This window comes from Anabrus simplex, chromosome 6, assembly GCF_040414725.1.
Source record: "Anabrus simplex isolate iqAnaSimp1 chromosome 6, ASM4041472v1, whole genome shotgun sequence".
NCBI classification, from domain to species: Eukaryota; Metazoa; Arthropoda; class Insecta; order Orthoptera; family Tettigoniidae; genus Anabrus; species Anabrus simplex.
In genome coordinates, this window is record NC_090270.1 from 207,039,095 (window position 1) to 207,065,518 (window position 26,424).

At 37.7% G+C, this 26,424-nt stretch overlaps 1 protein-coding gene across 2 annotated transcripts in view; it reads right to left on the reverse strand.

Moving 5' to 3' along the window:
• LOC136876322 (trafficking protein particle complex subunit 12) overlaps window positions 1-26,424 on the reverse strand; it is a 108,322-nt gene that overhangs the window by 74,790 nt on the left and 7,108 nt on the right. For both annotated transcript variants that reach the window (XM_067150171.2, XM_067150172.2), the window contains exons 3-4: window positions 24,246-24,365; window positions 18,003-18,113 (exon numbers count right to left, since the gene is read on the reverse strand). In XM_067150171.2, coding sequence (XP_067006272.1) covers window positions 18,003-18,113; window positions 24,246-24,365 — 231 coding nt within the window. The remainder of the gene's footprint in view (window positions 1-18,002; window positions 18,114-24,245; window positions 24,366-26,424) is intronic.

The window sequence follows — 26,424 nt, forward strand, 5'->3', positions numbered from 1 at the left end:
CCTACAACTAAATAAATATGATAAACAACATCATGGTGTTCGTGTGCTCCCCGTGTGGCAAGAAAATAAAAAACAATCAACAGGCTGTAGGCTGTGATGGTAAATGCGAACGTTGGTTCCACATAACATGGGGAAAAAATGAACAAAGAAACTCTCCAAAATTTCCGTAAAGAAGAACAATTCCAATGGTCGTGTAAACATGAAGACTGCATTGCACAACCTAACATAAATGAGGTTATGGCAAACTTTTCTAAACAACTTGAAGAGTCCCTCAAAGTACTAACGGAAGAAAACAAAGAATTATGGAAATTAGCAACCTTTCTTTCCGAAAAATATGATGACCTCAAGAACGAACTAGACACTTTGAGGAAAGATAAGAAAAATGCGGAAATTGCAATGGGAATCAACATCTACGTCATTTGATGGCCAGGCAGGCATCAATTTTTGGAAATGAGACATAGCTCTCATAGTGCATTGGCACTGCTGGTGGCTTCAAGTAGCCTATGCAGTGGCCTCCACGGTATGCACTAGCCTTGCGTCTTGGGTGGTGTGCTAAGTCCCAACTGATGAGCCTAACTTAGCACACGAGGGCGAAACGCAGGCAACCAAGAATGAGTTAGCTGGAAAATTTATAATGTCCAATAACGGACCATTATATTGGTATTATAAATTTACTCATTCAGTACAAATATTTTAGGTTCCCTATGGGAATCAACATCTACATCATTTGATGGCCAGGCAGGCATCAAGTTTTGGAAATGAGACATAGCTCTCATAGTGCACTGGCACTGCTGGTGGCTTCAAGTAGCCTATGCAGTGGCCTCCACGGTATGCACCAGCCTTGCGTCTTGGGTGGTGTGCTAAGTCCCAACTGACGAGCCTAACTTAGCACACGAGGGCGAAACGCAGGCAACCAAGAATGAGTTAGCTGGAAAATTTATAATGTCCAATAACGGACCATTATATTGGTATTACATATCACTTAGTCGAGCAGCTTGTCTTCTTTCTCCCAATTCTTCCCAGCCCAAACTTTGCAACAATTTTGTAACACTACTATTTTGTTAATAAACTTAACCATGATAGGTTAATATTGTGTTTGGTCCGTATTGACTGGTCTGAATGTACAATATAACTATTTATAATAGTTTATTTAAATCCGCCTTGATCAATACACTCATTAAATGAAAGAAACATTATTTATTAAACCATACATGTTTCGGGAAATCTCAACCATTCCCTTCATCAGTGGTTATGTTATTCTTTGATCTAACCACTGATGAAGGGAATGGTTGAGATTTCCCGAAACATGTATGGTTTAATAAATAATGTTTCTTTCATTTAATGAGTGTATTGATCAAGGCGGATTTAAATAAACTATTATAAATAGTTATATTGTACACACTACTATTTTGTCGGAAATCACCCAGAACAAATCGAGCTGCTTTTCTTTGGATTTTTTCCAGTTCTTGATTCAGGTAATCCTGGTGAGGGTCCCATACACTGGAACCATACTCTAGTTGGGGTCTTACCAGAGACATATATGCCCTCCCCTTTACATCCTTACTACAACCCCTAAACACCCTCATAACCATGTGCAGAGATCTGTACCCTTTATCTACAATCCCATTTATGTGATAACCCCAATGAAGATATTTCCTTATATTAACACCTAGATACTTACAATGATTCCCAAAAGGAACTTTCACCCCCATCAACGCAGTAATTAAAACTGAGAGGACTTTTTCTATTTGTGAAACTCACAACCTGACTTTTAACCCCGTTTATCAACATACCATTGCCTGCTGTCCATCTCACAACATTATCGAGGTCACGATGCAGTTGCTCACAACCTTGTAACTTATTTATTACTCTATACAGAATAACATCATCCGCAAAAAGCCTTACCTCTGATTCCACTTGTTTACTCATATCATTTATATAAGAAAACATAAAGGTCCAATAATACTGCCTTGAGGATTTCCCCTCTTAATTATTACAGGGTCAGATAAAGCTTTGCCTACTCTAATTCTCTGAAATCTATTTTCTAGAAATATAGCAACCCATTCAGTCACTCTTTTGTCTAGTCCAATTGCGGTCATTTTTGCCAGCAGTCTCCCATGATCCACCCTATCAAATGCTTTAGACAGGTCAATCGCGATACAGCCCATTTGACCTCCTGAATCCAAGATATCTGCTATATCTTTCTGGAATCCTATAAGTTGAGCTTCAGTGGAATAACCTTCCCTAAAACCGAAATGCCTTCTATCGAACCAGTTATTAACTTTGCAAACATGTCTAATATAATCAGAGCGAATGCCTTCCCAAAGCCTACATGCAAAGCATGTCAAACTTACTGGCCTGTAATTTTCGGCTCTATGTCTATCACCTTGCCTTTATACACAGGGGCTACTATAGCAACTCTCCATTCATTTGGTATAGCTCCTTCAACCAAACAATAAACAAATAAGTACTTCAGATATGGAACTATATCCGAACACATTGTCTTTAGTATATTTCCAGATATCTTATCAATTCCAGCCACTTTTCTAGTTTTCAACTTTTGTATCTTAATTTTCTTTCAGTAGTAATGGTACCGACTGAAAAGAAAAAGAATTCAAAGAAATGTGAAGATTTTAGAACCATCAGTCTGATCACACATGCAGCCAAAGTATTACAGAGAGTACTGAACAGAAGACTTCATAGAAGGTTAGACAACTGTATCTCTGAGGAACAGTATGGCTTCATGAGAGGTAAAGGAACAAGGGATGCAATTGGACTATTAAGAACATTAGGAGAGAGATACATTGAAAGAGAAAGAGAAATATATGCTGTGTTCATTAACCTGGAAAAAGCTTTTGACAGAGTACAGTGGAAAAAGTTAATGGACATTCTAAGCAGGAACGGAGTAGACTGGAAGGAGACAAGGCTGATCAAGAATCTGTACCTACAGCAGAAGATTAGAGTGCAGATAGGGAATGAGATGACAGAGGAAACTGCAATTAGAAGGGGAGTAAGACAAGGCTGCTGTCTCTCCCCCCATACTTTTTAAAATGTATTTGGAAGAGATTATCCAGAAATGCATGAATGGAAAAAGAGGAGTGAAAGTTGGTGGTAGGATAATAGAATGTATTAGATTTGCTGATGACACGGTCATAATGGCAGAGAGTGAATGAACTATGATGCCGATGCTAACAGATCTAAATGCTGTCTGTGAAGAATTTGGAATGGGGATTAATAAGAAAAAGACAAAATGTATGGTGATAAGCACAAGAAAAGTGAAGACAACTATAAAGTTAGGGCAGGAAATAATAGAACAGGTGGATGCTTTCAAATACTTGGGAAGTGTAATAACAGAGGATATGAGGTGCAGTCGAGAGGTGAAAACTCGTATTGGGATTGCGAAGGAAGAATTTAATAAGAAGAGCAGACTTTTTTGTCGGGGCAAGGATAGAGACTTGAGGAAGCGATTCGTGAAGTGCTTTGTATGGAGCGTGGCACTGTATGGAGCTGAGACTTGGACATTGAGAAAAGAAGACGAAAGAAGACTGGAAGCATTTGAGATGTGGATTTGGAGGAGAATGGAAAGTATACAATGGATAGAAAAAGTAAAGTATGTAGAAGTCTTGAGAAGAGTTGGGGAAGAGAAAAATATATTAAAAGTAATCAAGAAGAGAAAGCACAATTGGATTGGTTATTGGATGAGGAGAGATTGCTTGCTTATAGATGCTATAGAAAAAACGGTAAATGGAAAAACACAAAGAGGACGGAGAAGATAACAGATGCTGGACAGTATCAGGATAGAATACAAGTATGAGGAAACAAAGAGGGTGGCAAGAGACAGGATTGCGTGGAGAGCTGCCATGTAAAGAACTGGCGTATGGCAGAACACTGATGATGATGATGATGATGATGATGATGATGTATCTTATTGTAAATGTCATTGTTATCATATGTAAATTTTAATACTTCTTTAGCATTAGTCTCCTCCTCTATCTGGACATTATCCTTGTAACCAACAATCTTTACATACTGCTGACTGAATACTTCTGCCTTTTGAAGATCCTCACATACACACTCCACCTGTTCATTAATTATTCCTGGAATGTCTTTCTTGGAACCTGTTTCTATCTTAAAATACCTATACATACCCTTCCATTTTTCACTAAAATTTGTATGACTGCCAATTATGCTTGCCATCATGTTATCCTTAGCTGCCGTCTTTGCTAGATTCAATTTCCTGCTAAGTTCCTTCAATTTCTCCTTACTTCCACAGCCATTTCTAACTCTATTTCTTTCCAATCTGCACCTCCTTCTTAATCTCTCTATTTCTCTACTGTAATAAGGTGGGTCTTTACCATTCCTTACCACCTTTAAAGGTACAAACCTGTTTTCACATTCCTCAACAATTGCTTTAAACCCATCGAAGAGTCTGTTTACATTTTTATTTACCGTTATCCACCGGTCATAGTTACTATTTAGAAATTGCCTCATGCCTGCTTTATCAGCCATATGGTACTGCCTAATAGTCCTACTTTTAAGACCTTCCTTCCTATCACATTTATTTTTAACTACGACAAAAACAGCTTCATGATCACTAATACCATCTATTACTTCGGTTTCTCTATAGAGCTCATCTGGTTTTACCAGCACCACATCCAGGATATTTTTCCCTCTGGTTGGTTCCATCACTTTCTGAATCAGCTGTCCTTCCCATATTAACTTATTTGCCATTTGTTGGTCATGCTTCCTGTCGTTTGCATTTCCTTCCCAATTGACACCTGGTAAATTCAGATCTCCCGCTAACAATCACATTCCTTTCCATGTTGTTTCCCACATAGCTGATTATCTTATCAAATAATTCTGAATCTGTGTCACCACTACCCATTCCTGGTCTGTACACTCCAAAGATATCAAGTTGCCTATTATCTTTAGAAATGAGCCATACACCTAAAATTTCATGTTTTTCATCTTTAACTTTTTTGTAGCTTACAAATTCTTCTTTCACCAGAATGAATACTCCCCCTCCCACCATTCCTATCCTAAATCTACGATACACACTCCAGTTACGTGAGAAAATTTCTGCATCCATTATATCATTTCTCAGCTATGATTCAACTCCTATTACAATATTGCACCATCCTGCGGGGAATAATTTTCTTGCACCATCATGGGCGACCTATCAAATGCTCCGGCTATTTTCCCCTCCTCCGACTATCATCTCTTCGGATCAGTAGAATGGATCAATGCATTTATGAAAACGATGCTTAGTGTCGGTAGCTATGCTTGCTTCTATCAATCAATGAATAAATCAGTGACCGCGCCATTAAAAAAGAATTAATCAACGCCGCAATCTCCATTTCACATGTCACATCTGTCATCAAAATTGCCACGCGACACCTCTCAGGGATAATTAAAATGCATCTGTGAATAGTATTTTTTACGTGAGGTCAACTGGGAAACCGCATTTCCTTTTAATAAATTACCAGCGATACCCTCCATCCGTCGGAATCGATGTTAAGTTGTCCATGTCCATTCATTCGAGAAAGAAAAAAAAAATTTTTTTTAATTAATTCGAAATCATCTTATCTACCATAATTATATCAGCCTATTTTCAATAATAACCTCTAAATTGTATAAATCTACACTTTTATTCATGATTCTAGAATCATAAAAGAAAATATAATAACAGTCATTTACATCAATCACCTTTCTCTTCTTTCTGTTGAAAAATATAAACCTAAACTATCTACGATCTGATTCAATTAATCCTCTTGCTAATTACTTGTTATCCGCATCATAAAAACAAAGAAAAATTCTCATAATCACATAAATCGTATGTATCAGTCATATTTGATGAGGATGTAGTCAAATATTCTTTGAAATTAAGTATCTCATATTAATAACGACAATCAATTGGTAAGCAGATAAATTAATATTGGTTTTTAAAAAAACCTAAGCCTTACAAAAATGCATGATAAATATGCTTAATTAGAGTCCCTCGGCTCTTGTTTTTTTTTTTTAAATTGCTTATTTTCGTTGATATTGAATTCATATTTTGTCACTAAACAAAGGCATATCTTCCAAAATTGTAACGTCAGCAGTTGCAAGTAAGTTCCAAGTATATATTAGCTCAAAATGGCTATTTTGAACATATATCGATCATTAAAAGAAAAATATTGGTCAGTTTGACCATGTCATTTGGTAAAAATAATCATATTACATCCTAAAATTAAATGTAGGTATCGTATAATGATCAGTTATTATCGTAGTTCTATCAGAAATTATACCTATCATGATTTATGGTTGCAACTATGTCCAATCAAGTACCATAAAATTCGTAGGAATGTATTTAGTAACATTATTTATTTAATTGTGGTAGAGATTCAAATTATTAAGTCGCTTTATCCATTAAAATATATCCTCGAGACCAAACATCAAATAACATTCATTACAACATTGACATATTCTCCATGAAGACAACAAGTTTACCCTTATTTATTCCTTATTTCGGAGATTTAATCTGAAGACAATTTACGGTAACCAACATACGAATTCTGCGACGTATTTCATTGTATACATGTATCATTAACCCAATATATCTTGCATTACTACTTTAAAGTCATGCCGCATACGTTAAATAACATTATTGGTTAGTAACACATCGTATTTACTACCAAAAATTCATAAGTATATTTATCTCTCCATATACCAATATTAAATATTATAATACCGCATCATTCATTACCATAAATATATCTCAACGAATAATTATACGTATAACCACATCAACAAGTCGCTCAAATCCTTACTTTCCTACATAAACATAAATCATTTCCATCTAGGCGGCAAATCATCTTAACATATCGTTAATATACTACAGCGGTGCATTTCTGGGTTAAGTTTCACTTGCAATACACATGATCACGTTATTCTGTAAAGGAAACGCATGTATAAACAAAATAAGTTAATATTTACTCACATGTAGTCGCGTCGTAATAGTAACCAAGTCTAAACAACTCAGCAATTAATTATCTTCTTTAAAACGTTACGTCTGGAATATATCACATTGTGTACGTCGTTTCATTTCCATAATGGTTGAAAACATAATTTGAAATCTCTCCTTGTTTAACTTTAAGCATTCCTATATCATGACATTGATTATATACACTCGAAGAATACCTACTCCCATAATGATAAATCAACTAGGATAACCTCATTGCAAAGATAGTATCGATTGAGATTTCATCACGAAGAACTTCATAACAAGCTACATACCAATGTTTACTGCAAATATTTATATACTACGTCTACGACTCATAAATTTCAAGATTATAAAATAATTCTTTGGAACTTAACTTGAGACTGCCGATGTTAGATGACTGGGTTAGGCTCCGATGTTGTCATCTTAGGGCTGCATAGATAGTCTCCAACATCCGATATGTCATCATCAGGCGGTAGTCTCAAGACTCGGGCTAGCAGGAACAGCTGGGCGGTCTACGTCGGAAAGTCGGCCCCATCTCCGATTTAGCTTCTCATGTTGTAGCCGTTAGTCATATGTGAAAGAAACATTTCCAGCATCGTAATTAATGTCATGACCATAGTCTTCAAAATGTACTACAAAGAAGCTAGATTATAGTTTTGTATCAGGTTATTATAGCAGAAATTCAATGTCAATTTCTCGTAACAGACTTTAACAAGTAAACTATCGAATTAGCTCTTAATTTTTCATTCAGACAATCAGCATACGAGAAGTCTAATTTGTTTTGGTATTTCGCGACGACCTTCAGTTTGTATTCCGACTACTGTCCAAATATTATTTAATTTCTTCTGCTTTTCCGCCTCGATATTAGGTCAGATATCGGCGTAACTTTAAAAATTCTTCAATGTGCTGGATCTTTAGCTCTTGCTCTTTTATATATCTCCCTTCTTCTTCCCGCGAGCACTATTTTCTTCGTGGATGAACGTGCTTCGAAGTCTTGCGTAAAATTTTTTTATTGTTCACTCACTTTTTTTAACAATTTTAAAAACTTTCTACTATTTTTATCACGGCCGCATGGATCCTTTATATCTTTATGTCTAATTTCATGACCTAGGCATACTTGATTCGCCAAATGAACATCTTTGCCGTCACATTCATGGCCTCCTTGATTTTATGCGTCCGTATTATATATTATGAAATCACGGCCTATTTAACTTAATACATTCGTTCTTTTTAGATGTACGGCTCAATTACATAATCTCCGTGATCTCATTACCGTGCATGGCAAATTTCAACGCCGTATGACATCATTTATTTCCTTATCAGGACGATGAAAACGGTACAATATCTGGTAAGTATATATATCTATTAAATTACTTAACCTCTTAACATGAAACCCGTCCGTATTATATATTATGAAATCACGGCCTATTTAACTTAATACATTCGTTCTTTTTAGATGTACGGCTCAATTACATAATCTCCGTGATCTCATTACCGTGCATGGCAAATTTCAACGCCGTATGACATCATTTATTTCCTTATCAGGACGATGAAAACGGTACAATATCTGGTAAGTATATATATCTATTAAATTACTTAACCTCTTAACATGAAACCCCGAGTTATATAAAATAAAATCCCGAGTATACTCGGGAATATCGCTCATTGATCCGTACCTAATTTAAAAGCCTGAATATACTTGTTTCTTGTTGTTTCTCAATATTTCCGCCAGATGTTTATGAAATTATTTCTTTAGGGTCCTATTTTTGCCAACAGATGTCTCTGACTCAACACTAGTGGATGTCGGTCACTCAGGCAGTTCGTTTTCGCGGCTTTCCCGTATTTGTTGCTATCTAAGTGTACTTTGTCTGTTAGGTGAAAATGGAGAGTGAAGAAGAGTTTGACTTTGAGTTTAGTGAGTCTGATAGTTCTGAAGAAGTTTTTGAGGACAGTTCAGAAGAAGAAATTGGTAGTTCTAGTTCATCTGATTGTGATATTGCAAGTGCCAGACAGTGGTGTGAAATTGATACTTCCGAAACACTACCACCTGCCCCACCGGTTTTCCTTTCAAGGCTAATCCTGAAATACATTTCCAGCCGTGTTGTGAGGATGTTATGCACTATATCAGTCAGTTCATTGACGATGATTTTATAGATATTTTGGTGATCGAGACTAACAGATATGCAAGACAGACTAATGCTCTGGAATGGAAGGACACAACAATTGATGAAATGTATATTTTTATTGCGCTGACAATACTGAAAAGCATTGTAAAGAAACCTACATATCAAATGTACTGGTCCAAGGCTCCTATATTAGCTACACCCATATTTCGTCAACTTCTTCCTTGAAATAATAACAGTAAGTTATTTATTAGACCACCTAATCAATACAAAGTCTAGTCTTGGATGATTTACATAAATTTGTTAACTAATAGTGGTACATGTTTCGCCTTCCCTGAAGGCATCATCAGCCATAGCCTTAACCTTAAATTAAAAATAAGCGTCTAAATAACATGTAATAATGAAATGAATTTTAAAATCTTGAGGAGATTTGAAGTAAAATAACATTAAAAATAACAATGATGGTTTAAAAAATACAATGTGTTGAGATATAATAGTGGAAGTATTAACAAAATTAACATTAGAAGGCTGCTAAAAGAAGTGCAATGGATAAAACAACAGATTGTTATACAACAAGTAGTAAGATTGCATAAAAATAAAGTTGATAGTCTGGCAGTTATAATTAGACGATGACGAAAAATCGTATATAATCAAAGTAAAGAAGAAAGAATAAAAGTCAAAGGTTGGTCGAGAGATCCGAAGTTAATCATAATCTTGAAGATAAAAGACGAAAGTCAGAGGCATATGGTGAAGTTGTAGAACACGTTGAGGATATGAAGTTGACGAACAGTTTCAAATAGGATCTCTATGGACCATCTCAAAATTTGAAGTAATGCTCAAATGTTGCAAGTTGTGAGTTTGTAGATATTCTAGTCGAAAAGGCATATAATAGTGGAATCTGTAAAAGGAAGCAAGAAACGTAGAGTTAATTGTGTGAAAAGATATTTGAAAATATTGAAGTAGAATCGTGTGCACTTACCATTTGACGGTGACAAAGATAGCTTGTAATGTTATGAGTTAGAAGTATTTGCAACAGTAGACTTCTTGCTACGTGTGTTATAGCTGAAGGTTTGTGTTGGAGGGGGATCTGTTTGCGTTGACGTAACTATTGGCTTGTTTGTAGTATTTGGAGGGGGGCTGCTATTGGTGGGAGGGAAGGAAGAGAGTGTATTACTGCGCGTGTTGTATCGGCGTAAGGCCATTGGAGGGAGCGATGTTACGATGGGTGTGGCTATGGGTTTATTGGTTGTATTTGAATTAGTGGTACTAGCGGGGGGTGGGGGGAAGGGAGGGGGGTATATTAGCTGTAGAGGAGGTGGGAACGCTAACTGACGTGAGGTTGAAGATTTTTAAGAATATGCTGGTTAGGGGAGTTGATTCTCGTAATAAAATAAGGATCTGTTCATACAAGGGGCTTTTTGTATCAAGTGTCATTTAGGTTCTTATCTTTGTTAAAATGTTGGTCGAGGAAAATAAATAAGTTTTCATATTCTGGCATGAGTTTACTTTTATCGACTCTTTTTAGGATATGGAGGTCTTGTTCTATTGTGGTGAATTTATGCCCTGTGTCCCTCATGTGGTTGGCCATTGAGGAGAATTTGTTGTGTCTTTGGGCATTGTAATGCTCGGCGTATCTGGTGGAGAAGCTGCGGCCAGTTTGGCCAACATAAAAATTACATGTAGAGCATTTCAATCTGTATATTCCTGATCCAGAGTAACTATTGTTTGTGATGTTAATAGAGTTGTGATTAAAGAATAAATTACGATTAGTGTTTTTTGTTGTGTAGGCTATTTTTATTTCGTGCTTCATTACTGAATTGGTTATCGGATAAATACTATGGTTAGTGAACGTGAATTTAGCGTATTTTGGTTTGACGGGTTTCAATGGAGTTAAATTTGTAGCTAGTTTCAGTTTGGTTTTATTAATGATTTTATCAATCATACTCGTGTTAAATCCATTGAATTTAGCTATTTCCTTAATGAATAGTAATTCCTTCTTTAAATTAATACAGGACATAGGGATCTTTAATGCTCTATATATTAAACTGTGATAAGTGGCTTTTTTATGTGAGATGGGATGTAAAGAATCATTTTTTATGGTTGTTGGAGAAAAGGTGGGTTTTCTGTATATTTGGAAGTCGAATTTGTTCAATGCTCGTGTGATTTTGATGTCTAAGAAGTTCAAAGAGTTATTGAACTCATCTTCTTTAGTGAATTTAATATTATTATCTAAGTTGTTGAGAAATAATAGTATGTTATTGGTGTTGTTGATTTGTTTATCAATGCTAGCTATGATATCGTCAACATAGCGATGCCAAAGACAGAGTCCGCTGATTTTATTAATAATTTTCCTATGCTTGAGATTATCTAAGTATATATCGGCTAGTATTCCAGATAACGGGTCTCCCATCGCTAGACCTTCTTGTTTGTAAATTTTCTTATTGAAGGTAAAATAGTTGTGTTGTCTAAAGCGAAATTAAGTATTTTTAACCATTCATCAATTTCGATTTTACTCAATGTGCTATGTTTCAACAGATTGTTTTTTTATGATGTTAATAGTATTGTCGATAGGGATATTAGTATACATGTTGGTGATGTCAAAAGAACATAAAACGTGGTTTGGTTGTAGACTGAACTTATTTAGGGAATTACAAAGTTCGATCGAGTTCTTTAAGGGGTTGGAGTTGTGAAATTTGAAATGTTTTTTCAGGAATTTGTGTAGGAATTGAGAAGTTTTATAGGTAGGACTATTTATACTATTAATTATAGGCTGAATGGGGACATCCTTTTTATGAATTTTGGGCAGTGATCTGACTGTAGGTAATTTTGGGTTCATTACAGTTAATTTCTGATAATCTTGATCATTTAAAATGAAGTTAGAATTTTTAAGAAGGTTCTTAAGTTACGCTGTATTTTGTTTGTTGGATCTTTGTTAATTAAGGTATAGGTATTGTCTGAAAAAAAGTTTCAGTTTTATTGATGTAATCTTGTGTGTTCATTATTACAATGGTGTTGCCCTTATCTGCTTTTGTAATTACTACGTTGTTGTTATGGATTTTGGATTTCAGGTTTAGAATTTGTTTCGAGACGTTGTGGTTATTATTAGATGTTATCTCATTAATCAAAGTTGGGAGTTTCTTTTTTACTTCATAACGTACATCATTCTGTTTATCAATCGGGATTTGTTTATCGATATTAGTTTCGGTTTCAGCGATGGTAGTGATGATGTCTTCTGCTTTTTTGTGATTAGGCCAATTATGTTTGATGCCTTTATCTAATAGATTTAATTCTTGGTTAGCGTTCCCACCTCCTCTACAGCTAATATACTACCCTCCCTTTCCCCCACCGCTAGTACCTCTAATTCAAATACAACCAATAAACCCATAGCCACACCCACCGTAATATCGCTCCCTCCAATGGCCTTACACCGATACAACACGTGCAGTAATACACTCTCTTCCTTCCCTCCCACCAATAGCAGCCCCCCTCCAAATACTACAAACAAGCCAATAGTTATGTCAACGCAAACAGATCCCCCTCCAACACAAACCTTCAGCTATAACACACGTAGCAAGAAGTCTACTGTTGCAAATACTTCTAACTCATAACGTTACAAGCTATCTTTGTCACCGTCAAATGGTAAGTGCACACGATTCTACTTCAATATTTTCAAATATCTTTTCACACAATTAACTCTACGTTTCTTGCTTCCTTTTACAGATTCCACTATTATATGCCTTTTCAACTAGAATATCTACAAACTCACAACTTGCAACATTTGAGCATTACTTCAAATATTGAGATGGTCCATAGAGATCCTATTTGAAACTGTTCGTCAACTTCATATCCTCAACGTGTTCTACAACTTCACCATATGCCTCTGACTTTCGTCTTTTATCTTCAAGATTATGATTAACTTCGGATCTCTCGACCAACCTTTGACTTTTATTCTCTCTTCTTTACTTTGATTATATACGATTTTTCGCCATCGTCTAATTATAACTGCCAGACTAGCAACTTTATTTTTATGCAATCTTACTACTTGTTGTATAACAATCTGTTGTTTTATCCATTGCACTTATTTTAGCAGCCTTCTAATGTTAATTTTGTTAATACTTCCACGATTATATCTCATCACATTGTATTTTTTAAACCATCATTGTTATTTTTAATATTATTTTACTTCAAATCTCCTCAAGATTTTAAAATTCATTTCATTATTACATGTTATTTAGACGCTTATTTTTAATTTAAGGTTAAGACTATGGCTGATGATGCCTTCAGGGAAGTTGCAAGTGATAAAAATCATTGTTATCCAATCATTAACATTAGTTTTTATTACAAACATTTACGCTGAATGTTAAATGTAAATATTTTTAAAAAACTTTATCTCAACTGTTCAATTGAACTATGTAAATACTGTATAGTTACCAACCTTTGACATCAATTTTTGGTTACTAACATTGATGCCAAACACTACACCTTTTCTCCCTTAATTGTTTTATTGTAAATATTTTTTAAACTTTTTATTTTCATATGATTGCGTCAACTGTTTCTCCAGAGCACCACTGCAGAACTCTACTTTGTTATTTTTAGGCATTGGTGCTGACTTTTCATCTAAACCTACATGTTCAACCATCACTTTTGTGCAAATTTTTTCCCATACTTAATTTTTATATGTTGTTAATAATATGTAATAATTTGTACATGTCTACTACTAACCAGTTACCTGATTTTTTTACCTTGAGGTGATATTTTGACTGATGATGCCCTCAATGAAGGGCGAAACATGTCTCAAGTGGAATCTACAATAAATTCCTAATTTATAAAATATGTATTGAATAGGTGAAAAAAACAAACCTGTTAACATCCTACAGCCTTCAGGGAAGGCGAAACATGTACCACTATTAGTTAACAAATTTATGTAAATCATCCAAGACTAGACTTTGTATTGATTAGGTGGTCTAATAAATAACTTACTGTTTTATTTCAATCAAATATCATCAATACAGACCAAAAATGATATTTATTACATGTAACTTCTTCCTTTTCAAAGATTTCTTAACTTGAAGAGGTAACTACATTTTTCAGACAATAGTACATATGTTGCAGAAAATCATGCACAACCTAAACTAAACAAAATATGGCCTATCCTGAATCACATGTCTATTAAATTTGGAACTGTGTGTAACCCGGAAAGGGATGTGACAACTGACGAAAGCTTGCTGCTGTATAAAGGACGACTGGGCTGGGTCCAATATCTGCCTCTCAAGAGAGCCAAATTTGGTATCAAAACATTCATGCTGTGTGAGTCAGCTACAGGTTATGTTTGGTCCCTGATCATATACACGGGCAAGGGCTCTAAATTTGATGATGACTACAAACATCTACCCATGTCATCATAAGTTATGACTGACGAAAGCCCTGCTGAATAAGGGGTACTGTCTAACTGTTGATAACTATTACAGTTCTCTCCAAATGGCCAACATTCTGATTACCAATCGCACAGATATGTTAGGCACTGTGCGCCCCAATAGAGCAGATATGCCTCCAAATTTCCGGAGCACGAAACTCAAGAAGGACGAGATTGCAGCATTCCAGGGAGGTAAACTGACTGCAATAAAATGGAAAGACAAGAGAGATGTCTGCATCCTATCTACCATCCATAATGCAGAAATGGAAAGACACAGAGGACGGAAAAAGGAAGTTGTGAAACCTAAATTTGTGTTCGCGTATAACGAAACAATGGGGGCTGTTGATAAAGTAGATCAACACACTGATACTAGCCCTCTGCCACGGAAGAGAGGAAAACAGTTTTATAAGAAGATATTTTTTCACCTCTTGGAACTAGCAGTATGGAATGCTTTTGTCCTCTTCAAAAAACATGGAGGAAGGACGAATGCTCTTGACTTTCGTGTGTCTGTCATTGAGGAAATGATTGCACAACATCATAGAAAGGAATTTTCTCCGAAAGCAGCAGGTCGTCCTTCAACAAAAGCAACCCCAATGCAACTTATTGGCCGCCATTTTCCTTCGGTGATTCCTCCGACGGATAAGCAGCAAAACCCAACAAGGATGTGTAGGATGTGTAGCAGTGTGCGCGATACTAGAGGGAAGGAGGCACGGAGGGAATCCAGGTACATGTGTAAGGAGTGCGATATAGCATTGTGTGTTGATCCTTGTTTTAGGGCATTTCACACAGCCACAAGCATATGAACAGTATATTGAGTGTCATGTTGTATTACTTGCCATCTGTTTAGTGCTGAGTTATTTGTTTTAGAACCCATAAAAAATATCACGAGTATACTCGGGATTTTAAAACAGGAACTTTTCGGTGGCTTATATTTCATTGTTAAGTTCGAAAAATGTATTTTCATTGTTATCACTGTCATTAGTTTTCAATAAATACCCCATTTTAACAATAAAAAAATTAGGTAAAAAAGATCACAATTTTGTAAATAATTGGTATGTTAAGAGGTCAATTCTATTCCTTTCTTTACAATACTTCTACAGTTCAACACTAACATTTTTATGTCATCTCTACTTGATTTCCAGTTCCCTGTTCCCGTATCACCACTCCCTAGGCCACCCCGTTTCCCTGAATGTACCTCCCTATAACCCTTCCAAACAAATTTCCTAACTTATATGTACCACTGCAGTTTAAGTAAAGGCCATCTGAGTGCAGATCCCTATCTCCTACCCACCCGTTAGGATCTAGAAATTTCACTCCCAGTTTCCCACAGACACACTCCATAGTCTCATTTAAATCCCCCATCACCCTCCAGTCAGTATCCCTCCTACACAGTATTCCACTGATAACAATCTCCACTTCCTTAAACCTCACCCGTGCTGCATTTACCAGATCCCACACATCTCCAACTATGTTGGTACTTATATCAGCTTGCCTTACGTTGTTGGTACCAACGTGAAACACTACCACCTTCTGCTTCCCCTCCTCCCTCTCTTCTACTTTCCTCAACATCTGCCTCAACCTAATTCCTGGTTCCCTTTCCTCCACACACTTTCCCCACATGTCTAACAATGGAATCCCCCATGACCAGAGCCTCAACCCTACCTACCTCATTTGATGCCCTCTCCTCCTGGTCAGCCCTATCTTTCCTGATAGCTGCAGAAGCTACTTCCTCCTCCCTTTTCTCCTTCCTGTGACCCTGTTCCACCTGTCTTTTCCTATCCTCCACTCTACATTTCCCTTTTCTACCTTTTCCCTTCCTCCTACTTCCACACATCACAGCAACAGTTCCCTGTTCCTCATCTTCCCTCAGTTGTTCTACCTGGAGTGACTTGTACCAATTTCGCACAGACACCTGTCCTGAATTCTGATCCTGAATAGGGTCCTTAGCCTGTAATCTCCTTCCCCTTAGAACATTAGACCACCTGTCTTCTACAAGTCCCCCCTTTCCTTCCCCTCCCTCTTGTACATCTACTGTAACTTGTACATTGTTTGAGGGAGGCCTATCTTCCTTCCTGCTTTCTGTGAGAATCCTAATTATCTTCCTCGAACTCTCCAACTCCTCCCTCATACCCTCAAACCTTGGGAGGCTACTGTAAAGAGAAAGGAATGCCAGAAGGAAGGAAATAGCTGCTGTGAAAAGGGTCATTAACCCTCTACCTGCTTGTACTACAACACTGAAAGCACTTTCCTTGATCAGGAAAGGCTTCTTGTGTTACCACGGGATGTACAACATATAGAGTTCATTAGATTTTTCATTTTGTTCAGAAATCTTAAGTAATCGATCACACATAAGACAAAAATATATCTTTATATGCACTAATGTTCAAAATCTGCATTTGCATAAGCACATATGCAGTTTTAAAAATCTGGGCCCTACTCATGATTTACTGGCAGCTAATTCCAGAGAAACAATAATGAAGTAAATTGATCCAGTAGAATGGACGGACAGATTTGCCAAAGCTGTTTTTAGTACAGTCTTTTAACATTTAGATTATTTCTGGAGTGCGTCGCACTGTGCCTGTTCAATCAATCAATCACTACTGATCTGCATTTAGGGCAGTCGCCCAGGTGGCAGATCCCCCATCTTTTGTTTTCCTAGCCTTTTCTTAAATGATCGCAAAGAAATTGGAAAATTAATGAACATCTCCCTTGGTAAGTTATTCCAATCCCTGACTCCCCTTCCTATAAATGAATATTTGCCCCAATTTGTCCTCTTGAATTCCCACCTTATCTTCATACTGTGATCTTTCCTACTTTTAAAGACACCACTCAAACTTATTCGTCTACTGATGTCCTCCCACGCCATCTCTCCACTGACAGTTCGGAACATACCACTTAATCAATCAGCTCATCTGTTTTCTCCCAAGTCTTCCCAGCCCAAACTTTGCAACATTTTTGTAACGGTACTATTTTGTCGGAAATCACCCAGAACAAATCGAGCTGCTTTTCTTTGGACTTTTTTCTGATAGTGTTCTATATGTATTTCTGGAGTACAGTTCTCCATGGAGACTGTCGACAGAGGGCAGTGAGTCAGTAACTTCCCTCCTGACCACTGCAGCACAGCACAGTGATCCCTGAGTCCAGTCAGTAGGGGGCCGTGAATAATGCGGTTGTTATTCGCTCACCAGACTTCCAGATTCACTGAAGCACTTCTATGCAGACTGTCAGCAACAGTCCTTCAAATGTTCTGCCCTGCTGAAAGCCACTGAAACTAGGCGGAAAGCTCGGCTTTTTGTTAAAAATTTGTTAATATATGTAAGTGGCTTGAATCCAGAAATAATAATATTTTTTAATAAATGAATATAACAAGTAGAAAACTATAAAATACCTGTTAAAAATGACAATTTGTCATTTGTTTCTTCATCACATCATGATAAATGTTTGTATTTCAGAACAATAATTAACTATCTATAAGAAACTCAACCTGAATAGAGTGGACAGTATGTTTGCTGGGATGTCCTGCCCTTCCAGCTCCTTGGCCATAAATGGTGAGCAATCTGCCAGTGAGATTCACAGCAGCTCGATAACAACCAGCCTTGAAACAAAAAGGAAACTTTGCGGTAACTATTACTTAACAATCAATAGCATAAATAGATTTACAAAACATACAAACATACATGCACGCAATATATGACAGAAGGATTTGGACCCCCCCCTCTGTACACATTGACTAGAATCTAGATATTACTACAACTGGCTAAGGAATCAGTGTTCAGTACTAAGATATACCTGGAGAATGTGTGGAGCAAGGGAGCTTAGTGATTTTGAAAATGGAATGGTTATGGGTTGCTATATCAGTAAGTAAGCAATCAGGGCCATTTCTACCCTTCTTAAGTTGCCCAAGTTAACTGTCAAGGATGTAACTGCGAATTGGAAATGGGAAAACAAAGCAATGACCAGGTAGGCAATGTGTGTTGACAGAAAATACATCATTAACTTCAGACACAGCCCTACATATAAAGTATCACAGTTTGTGCGATCTCTTCTTAAAAAGCATTTTGTCTTCACAAATAGGACAGCAGTTTGTAATTCTATTGAATTTTGTAAATTAGCAAAGGATTTAGAAATTAAACCTCATTAAACATTACATTCCCTTGACATGTGCCCAAGCATTCCAATAGACAAGATGGTTGCAATAATAAAAAATAATGTAAATAGTCATATTTCCCCTAGTAAACAAGAGATAGATGAGTTTAGCTCTATTTTGGATTTTGTTTTACAAAACAACTATTTCACATTCAACAATACAATTTACCAGCAGAAGGACCTTCCATCTCTGGCATTTTTGCAGACATCTACATTGACAAACTCAAAAACACGAAAATCATTAATAATTTATGGTATCCCTGTTTGGATGAGATATGTGGATGACATCTTTGTTATAACTGACCAACAAATAGGTAAGGGTTCAATAATATTGGACCGATTATACTTTATAGACCCCCATATTCAATTCACCTTTGAAACTGAAGTAAATAAATCTCTTAATTACATTGACCTAACTATCACAGGGGACACCACACATAAGGACATAAAGGTTAAACGTTGTATAAGAAGAGTTCATAAAGTCAAAGTAGGAAGTCATGTATTACAGGAAAAGAAAGTCTGGAAGGGAATTGCACAGGGCAGTATAATCGGTCCATTACTTTTCTTAATATACATAAACAATTTAGGAACAATATAAAATCAAAAATACACTTATGTTCATAAAAACCAGAACACCTTGAAAGACTAGAGATAGGAAGTTCTTTTTACAGAAGTTGTGTTTATTATGTGATCAACTTGGTTAGGGTCACCATACACTGGAGCCATACTCTAATTGGGATCTTGCTTGTTTGGGAGCAACCCGCCCACACTAAACAGTGTTTTTACTTACATAGAAGAATTAAGACCAAGGCAGCCTCAAAATACAAATTGCCATCATTTTCATTGTTCCTAATGGCCAGCTGTAAGGAAGGCAATGTTCGTATTGTCTCGGATAGAGCTTGCATGATGTGTGGCCACAGCATTACAACATTCAGTAAAAGAAAGAGAGCAGCATTTAAAACAGCCATGGCATGAAGTGGGCATGATCACATGATATTCAGTGTTTTGTACATTGATCAAAAGAAATTAACCATCATCCTAGTACGTTACTTTTTGTCACTTCGTCTCATTTGTAACAGTTTAGCAGGACAGAACTTATGCATTTTAGCACAAGAAAGAGAGGCTAGAAGCCTGTTAGTTGCTTCACGGCCCTAACCTAGGTGCTTATGCCCCCTGGCCCCCTTTGCTTGTCCCCAAACCAATGGTCTTGTCACTAACTGAACCAATCTCCAGCCCAATGGTTTGTCACTGGCCAGACTTAACCTAACCAGCCCAACAGTCTTGTCACTCGCCAGACCTAGCCAATTCATAGCGATTATCTTTTATTCACTAGCCTTGTTTTGTTAAAAGATAGTGGTCTTGTTAGTTAAATCTGCTATGGTAATGGAGTAAACCATACAGCCAGTGTCTCAACACTGAGTATTGGGCGGCGGTAAATAGCCTGACCCACTATAAGGACCAATGGCTAAGGGCGGAGGAGTCTTTATAGAAGGGAGATGGGTCCTCAGTGGTGGAAATGTCACTGAACTGAAACTGGAGCGTCTGAACTCCAGAGGAGTGGCTACAAAAGGTGTCTGTTCTCCATGTTAGGAGCGGCCTACAAGTTTCGGCTGGCAGTAGCTCTAAAATGCCTCTGGGAGTGGCAAACCCATCGTAATAAAAGCCTGTATGATGACAAGTGTACTGAAGCCTCGGAAAATGCTAGGGCGTTCCCCACAAGTGGCAAGCAAAATGCTAGGGCGTTCCCCACAAGTAACGTGCTGTTCTTGTGATGCTGGGAGAAATGTGAGAAATGGGCGACCAGTAACCAAATACATCACTATAGTGACACTAACAGGGAAAGTGGAAGAAATTGTAGATTTTATGGTTGACAAAGATATAGCATTGCTGGGAATCAGTGAGACCAAATGGAAAGGAAAAGGTGGGAGGAAACTAAGGATACACCTTATACTATAGTGGAGGAAGAGAAGCCAAAAATGGTGTAGGTCTCATAATTAGAAAAGACCTAAAGGAATACCTAGAATTGGTGGAAAACATAAGGTTGATTAAGGTCAGATTGAGACTTGAAACTGGTGTTACAGATATAATTCAAGGGTATGCTCCACAAAAAGGATATACAGATACGGATCTAGAGGAATACCTTGAATATCTGGAAGGCCATGATCATAGGAGCCATGAATGCCCTAGTAGGTCAGGAAAGAAAAGGAGATGAAGAGATTATAGGACCATTTGGATATGGGAAGAGAAACAAGACTGGAGATATTTTGGTAGACTTTTGTAGAAGAAATGAGCTGATCATTGGTAACATTGGTTTCGAAAGAAAAACAGTCAGAAGATAACAAGATATAGCTGGGAGAACAAAATCAAAACTCTGATTGATTACATTTTGGTAGAGAAAGGTAACAGGAAAATATTGGTAGATGTAACAGCCCTCCCAAGTGAATCTTTTGAAGGAGATCACCAGTATGGATTCAGAAGTGGCACATCCATATCTGACCCAATATTTACATTGTGTCAAATGATGGAAAGGTATTGGGAATATGGAAAGGACATGGAAGTAACGATTCTAGATACTAAAAAGGCATATGACAGTGTCCCAAAGAATCTGGTATGGAAAACAATGTCAGAGGCACAGACTGGGAATGAACCAGTGCAAATGGTAATAGCATTGTATCAAAATTGTGAAAGCTGTCTTAGAACCAAAGTGGGTCAAACTGAATGGTTCAGAGTTGAGACAGGCTTAAGACAGGGAAGTATATTGTCTCCCTTACTCTTCGTTATCATCATGGATAGAATTCTACATAATATCAAGAAGATGATGGGCGAGCAAGAAAAGTCTATGCTCTTTGCTGATGACATTGCAGTTTGGAGAGATAATGAAAAGGAGGTTCAAGACACAAGTTGATTTACGGAATGAGGAGATAAGATATTTTTGAATGAAGATTAGTACTGCAAAAAGCACGAGTTTGATCATGACGAGAAGTAACAGAAAATCCAGGGGAGTGATAAAAATAGGAAATGAACCTCTTGAAGTAGTGAAAAATTTTAAACATTTGGGCAGCATGATGTCATAAGATGGAAATTTGGATGGAGAAATTGGTTTAAGAATACAGCAGTCTGCAAATTTCTTCCAGTGTGTAAGAGACATTGTATGGAATAGAGTTGTGCCAATGAAGTGCAAGGTTTTATACTCATCCTATTATAAACCTACACTGACCTAGAGGAGTCGACAGCAGTAAAGTACTAGAAGAGGAGTGTGGAAAAATCGAGTAAGGTGGAGGGCTTTGGTATGCTACCCTACGCAGAGAGAATCTGGAAAAGGGAATGGATGAAGAAGAGTGGTCTTGTCACTGCTTCCTAAGCTGGCAGACTTGTCTAATTCATAAGAACATTAAACAGAGATTGGGAAGACAGGCAACAAAATCCATGTTGTTTGCAGATGATATAGTGATGTAGGGCGAGGATGAAATGGAAGTTAAAAAACAAGCATATGTATGGAATCAAGAGATAGAAAAATTGCTATTTACTTTAGGTCACACCGATACAGATAGGTCTTATGGCGACTAGGAAAGGCCTAGTAATGGGAAGGAAGCGGCCGTGGCCTTAATTAAGGTACAGCCCCAGCATTTGCCTGGTGTGAAAATCGGAAACCACGGAAAACCATCTTCAGGGCTGCCGACAGTGGGGTTCGAACCCACTATCTCCCGGATGCAAGGTCACAGCTGCGCGCCCCTAACCGCACAGCCAACTTGCCCAGTGATAGAAAAATTTGGGATGCAAGTAAGCACAGAGAAAAGTAAAACAATAGTGATGACAAGGGGAAGTAAGGAAGGAAGAAGAAAGATAAAACTGAATGGTAACATTCTGGAAGTGGTTAAAAAGTTTCAAGTACTTGGGAAGTGTGATCACAGAAGATGGAAGGATAACCAAGAAAATTGGGAAAAGAATACAACAAGCAAACAGCTTCTACCAGAGTTTAAAGAGTATTTTGTAGAACCGAGATATCCCGAAGAAATGTAAGAAAGAATTATATTCAACCTATTATGAACCCATATTAACCTATGCAGCTAGATCATGGACTACAACAAAACAAGAGGAGAGCAGAATACAGGCAGCGGAGATGAAATTCCTAAGAGGTATTGAGGGCAAGACCAGAAAGGATAGAATCAGAAATGAAGAGATAAGGAAAAGGATAGGAATACTGAAACTTCAAGACAGGATAGAAGCATCAAAGCTAAAGTGGTATGGGCATATGATGAGAATGGGAGAAGAGAGAGGGCCAAAGAAAGCTTTTTCAGAGAAGTTAACAGGAAAGAGACCACGAGGAAGACCCTGGAAGAGGTGGACAGATTAAGTGTGGGAGGGTATAGAGAAGAGGGGACGAAAACTAGAAGATGTACTTAAAAAAGAAGAAGAGTAGTCAAGAGACAGGCAGCGATCGAGGTCCTTGATTCACAACCCGACCTGGGAAGCTGGAAATGGGAAATGAAGATGATGATGATGACTGACCTATGCTTCAGCTGCCTGGGCATTGACTAAGCATAACCAAAGTAAGATACAAGCAGCTTAAATGAGGTTCTTATGGAGCATACAAGGGAAGACAAGATGAGATAGAATACAAAATGAGGAAATAAAGGAGAAGCGTGGCAGTGTGTAAACTTCAAGATGAGATTGATATAGAAAAGCTAAAATGGTCTGGACACATGATAAGAATGCCAGGAGAGAGAATACTAAAGAGAACATTCATGGATACAGAGACTGCAAGGAGGTCTAGCAGACGGCCTACAATGAGATGGAGGAGTTCTGTTTTGGACTGTATTGCAAATAGAGGTGTCAAAAGCAGTAAAGTACTAGAAGAAGATTGGTGGAAAGATCGAGTAAAGCGGAGGGAAGAGAAGAGAAGAGAAGAGAAGAGAAGAGAAGAGAAGAGAAGAGAAGAGAAGAGAAGAGAAGAGAAGAGAAGAGAAGAGAAGAGAAGAGAAGAGAAGATAAGATTGGTCTTATCACTGCTTCCTAAGTTGGCAGCCTTGTCTAGCAGGCTGTGAGATTGCCCGAGCCGTGCCATGTTGCATGTTTAACCTCTGTGATATCATTCCAGCTATACCATGTTGGATCTATAACCTACACTTGCCAAACTGGGTATCTAAGTTTTACCCATTCAGGTTACACCCAGATGTTCTAGTTCTTTCATCTATTAATTTTGAATTATACATTAATCTTTAGTACATCAAATTTTACCTAGTCATCCATAGTTTTGAGTCATCTCTGGGAGAAAAATATTTAAACAATCTTATGCTGACATTTTAATTTTTTTAAATTTGCTCTCATAAAAAGCAGATTTGCCAAAAGAAACTGCTGCAAGATATATTGATATATTTATTTTACAGTTTGTATTTAATTCCTTTTTCTCTCCATGACAGTACAGACTGATTTTTGCCTAAGGTATTTTTGAGGTCTTGGATTAGGCCTACACTTCCTATTTTGACCTTTTGTGGTTAAAACAGTACTCTTTGACAACATTTTATAATGCAACATTCTACCACAATATATAGCAAATTAAAAAAAAAAAAACGACACATACCTTGATAAGCTCTCTCAGGCCTCGTTCATCCTGTGTGACATCATTAGCTGTAAGAACTTTCCTTTTGCTGGCCTCTGTTTCACCTAAATAATGATTCACGATTTCATGGACTGGATCAACCTAGGGAACATAAAAGTGTATTTCATATCAATGAAGTACACTAACAGAAGAAAGAATGTACTCTTGCCTTAAGTTTGAAAATTTTAGTCTAACTATAAGTACATTACAATAATATACAGTCTTGCATACAAGGTCACTTGAATAGTATTTTCAGGACATGTCAAAAGATATTCAGTATTTCATATAAGAGGGTTGGGGCAAAAGTCATGGCAACTATTTTTTTCTTGAAGATACCAGCCCAGTTAGAAAATGTGACATATACAGACGAAAGGACAAGGTGTTAACTACATGTGTGGACAATGAAGTTGACATGACAAACCTGGGCCTAAAGACCCTCAAAGTAGTCCCCTGCTACTGACACCACATGCTGCCAACGATGTGGGAGGCGCTGAATACCATCTGCCTCAGCATTTGCCGCACCATGTGTGAATCGGGTCACCTGTTGGCGCACAGCATTAGCAATGTCCTCTCATGTTGCAAACCGCCTACCATGTAGTGGTTCCTTAATCTTTCGAATGAGATCAAAGTCACAGGGCAAAATGTCGGGGAGAGTACGGTGGGTGCTCCAATTCTTCCCATCCCCAACGTCGCAGTAACTGCCCTCCACACTCTGCTTTATGTAGTTTTGCATTGTCGTGCAGGATTATTGCACTGTCCACAAGATCCGGACGTTTCTCCCAAACGCCACGTTGTACCTGTTGCACCAGGAAGTCCCTGTAGTACTGTGCGGTCACTGTTCTGCCATGTGGAACAAAGTGGCAAACAATGACACCCCTGACGTTATACGCGACGATCACCATCAATTTGACTGGGGAAGTATTCTGATGGACCTTTTGCCTCCTTGGCGATCCAGCATGTCGCCACTCCGCGGACTGATGTTTCAGTTCTGGTTCGTAGGCCCTGGCCCAAAATTCATCGATGGCGATTATTCGTGACAAGAATTGATTGCCGTCCTGTTGCCAGCATGCAAGGTGGCCGCCGATGACAGGGCGCTGGCGCACGCGGTTTCCGGCACTTCCTGCAGTTGCTGAGAGCTGAGCTCTAAGACAGTAGGGTGTTCAATGAAGCTACTGCGTACTGTATGTCGTATTGCATAGTGTTTTATTGTGATTGTGTATAATGCTGTAATGTATGTGAAATATTCGTTACGTGAATGTGTATATCTGCACAATACTTACATTAAGTGCAGAAAATCATGCACTAGGACAAGACAAAAGTTTTGAGCGAAATTTCCAGGGAGACCCATTCCTATCAATCGGACAATAAAACAACTGGCCAAGAGATTCAAACGTACAGGTTCAGTAAACAATAAAAATAGACGTAAAGGTCGTTATCTCGTTACTGAAGCGTGTTTGGTACGAGGATCATAAGTAAAAATCTGTGGCCCCCTCGTAGCCCAGATTTAACGGCATGTAATTTTTATTTGTGGGGAATGTTAAAAAATGTAGTTTATGGGAACAACCCTCACACACTAGATGAACTTAAAGACAATATAAGAGCTGCAATTGCATCTATCAATGCTGAGGAACTTGGTAGAGTAACCGAAAACTTAATTAGGAGATGCCGATTATGTTTGGCAGCGCATGGGGAACATTTTCAGCATAAAATGTAAAAATGGTGAGAAAGAGGCATGATAAATGCATGATAATGATTTTGAGCATAAACTGTAAACATGGTGAAAAATGCATGATAATGATTTTGAGCACCGTATTCTGCCGTACATACGCACGTGTGGTAGCCGGCAACTGAACCGTCACTGGCGGCCAAGGTCGAGCGAGAAAGTTCTTGCCAAGCATAAATGAAGACCCTGGACAATCATATTTTGAACATGTAATACCTTTCTCTAGCAGCAATGAAGGTCACAATTCTTGCACAGAAACAATCATGAAGAGACAAATATCTTAAGGAATGGATTTTCACATATATTCCATCTGGTGGTGCAGTTGGGTAGCCTATGGTTTATGGTTTGTCAGAAGAGTTAAAACTAGCCCAGACAGGGCGAGTTGGCCGTGCGCATAGAGGCGTGCGGCTGTGAGCTTGCATCTGGGAGATCGTCGGT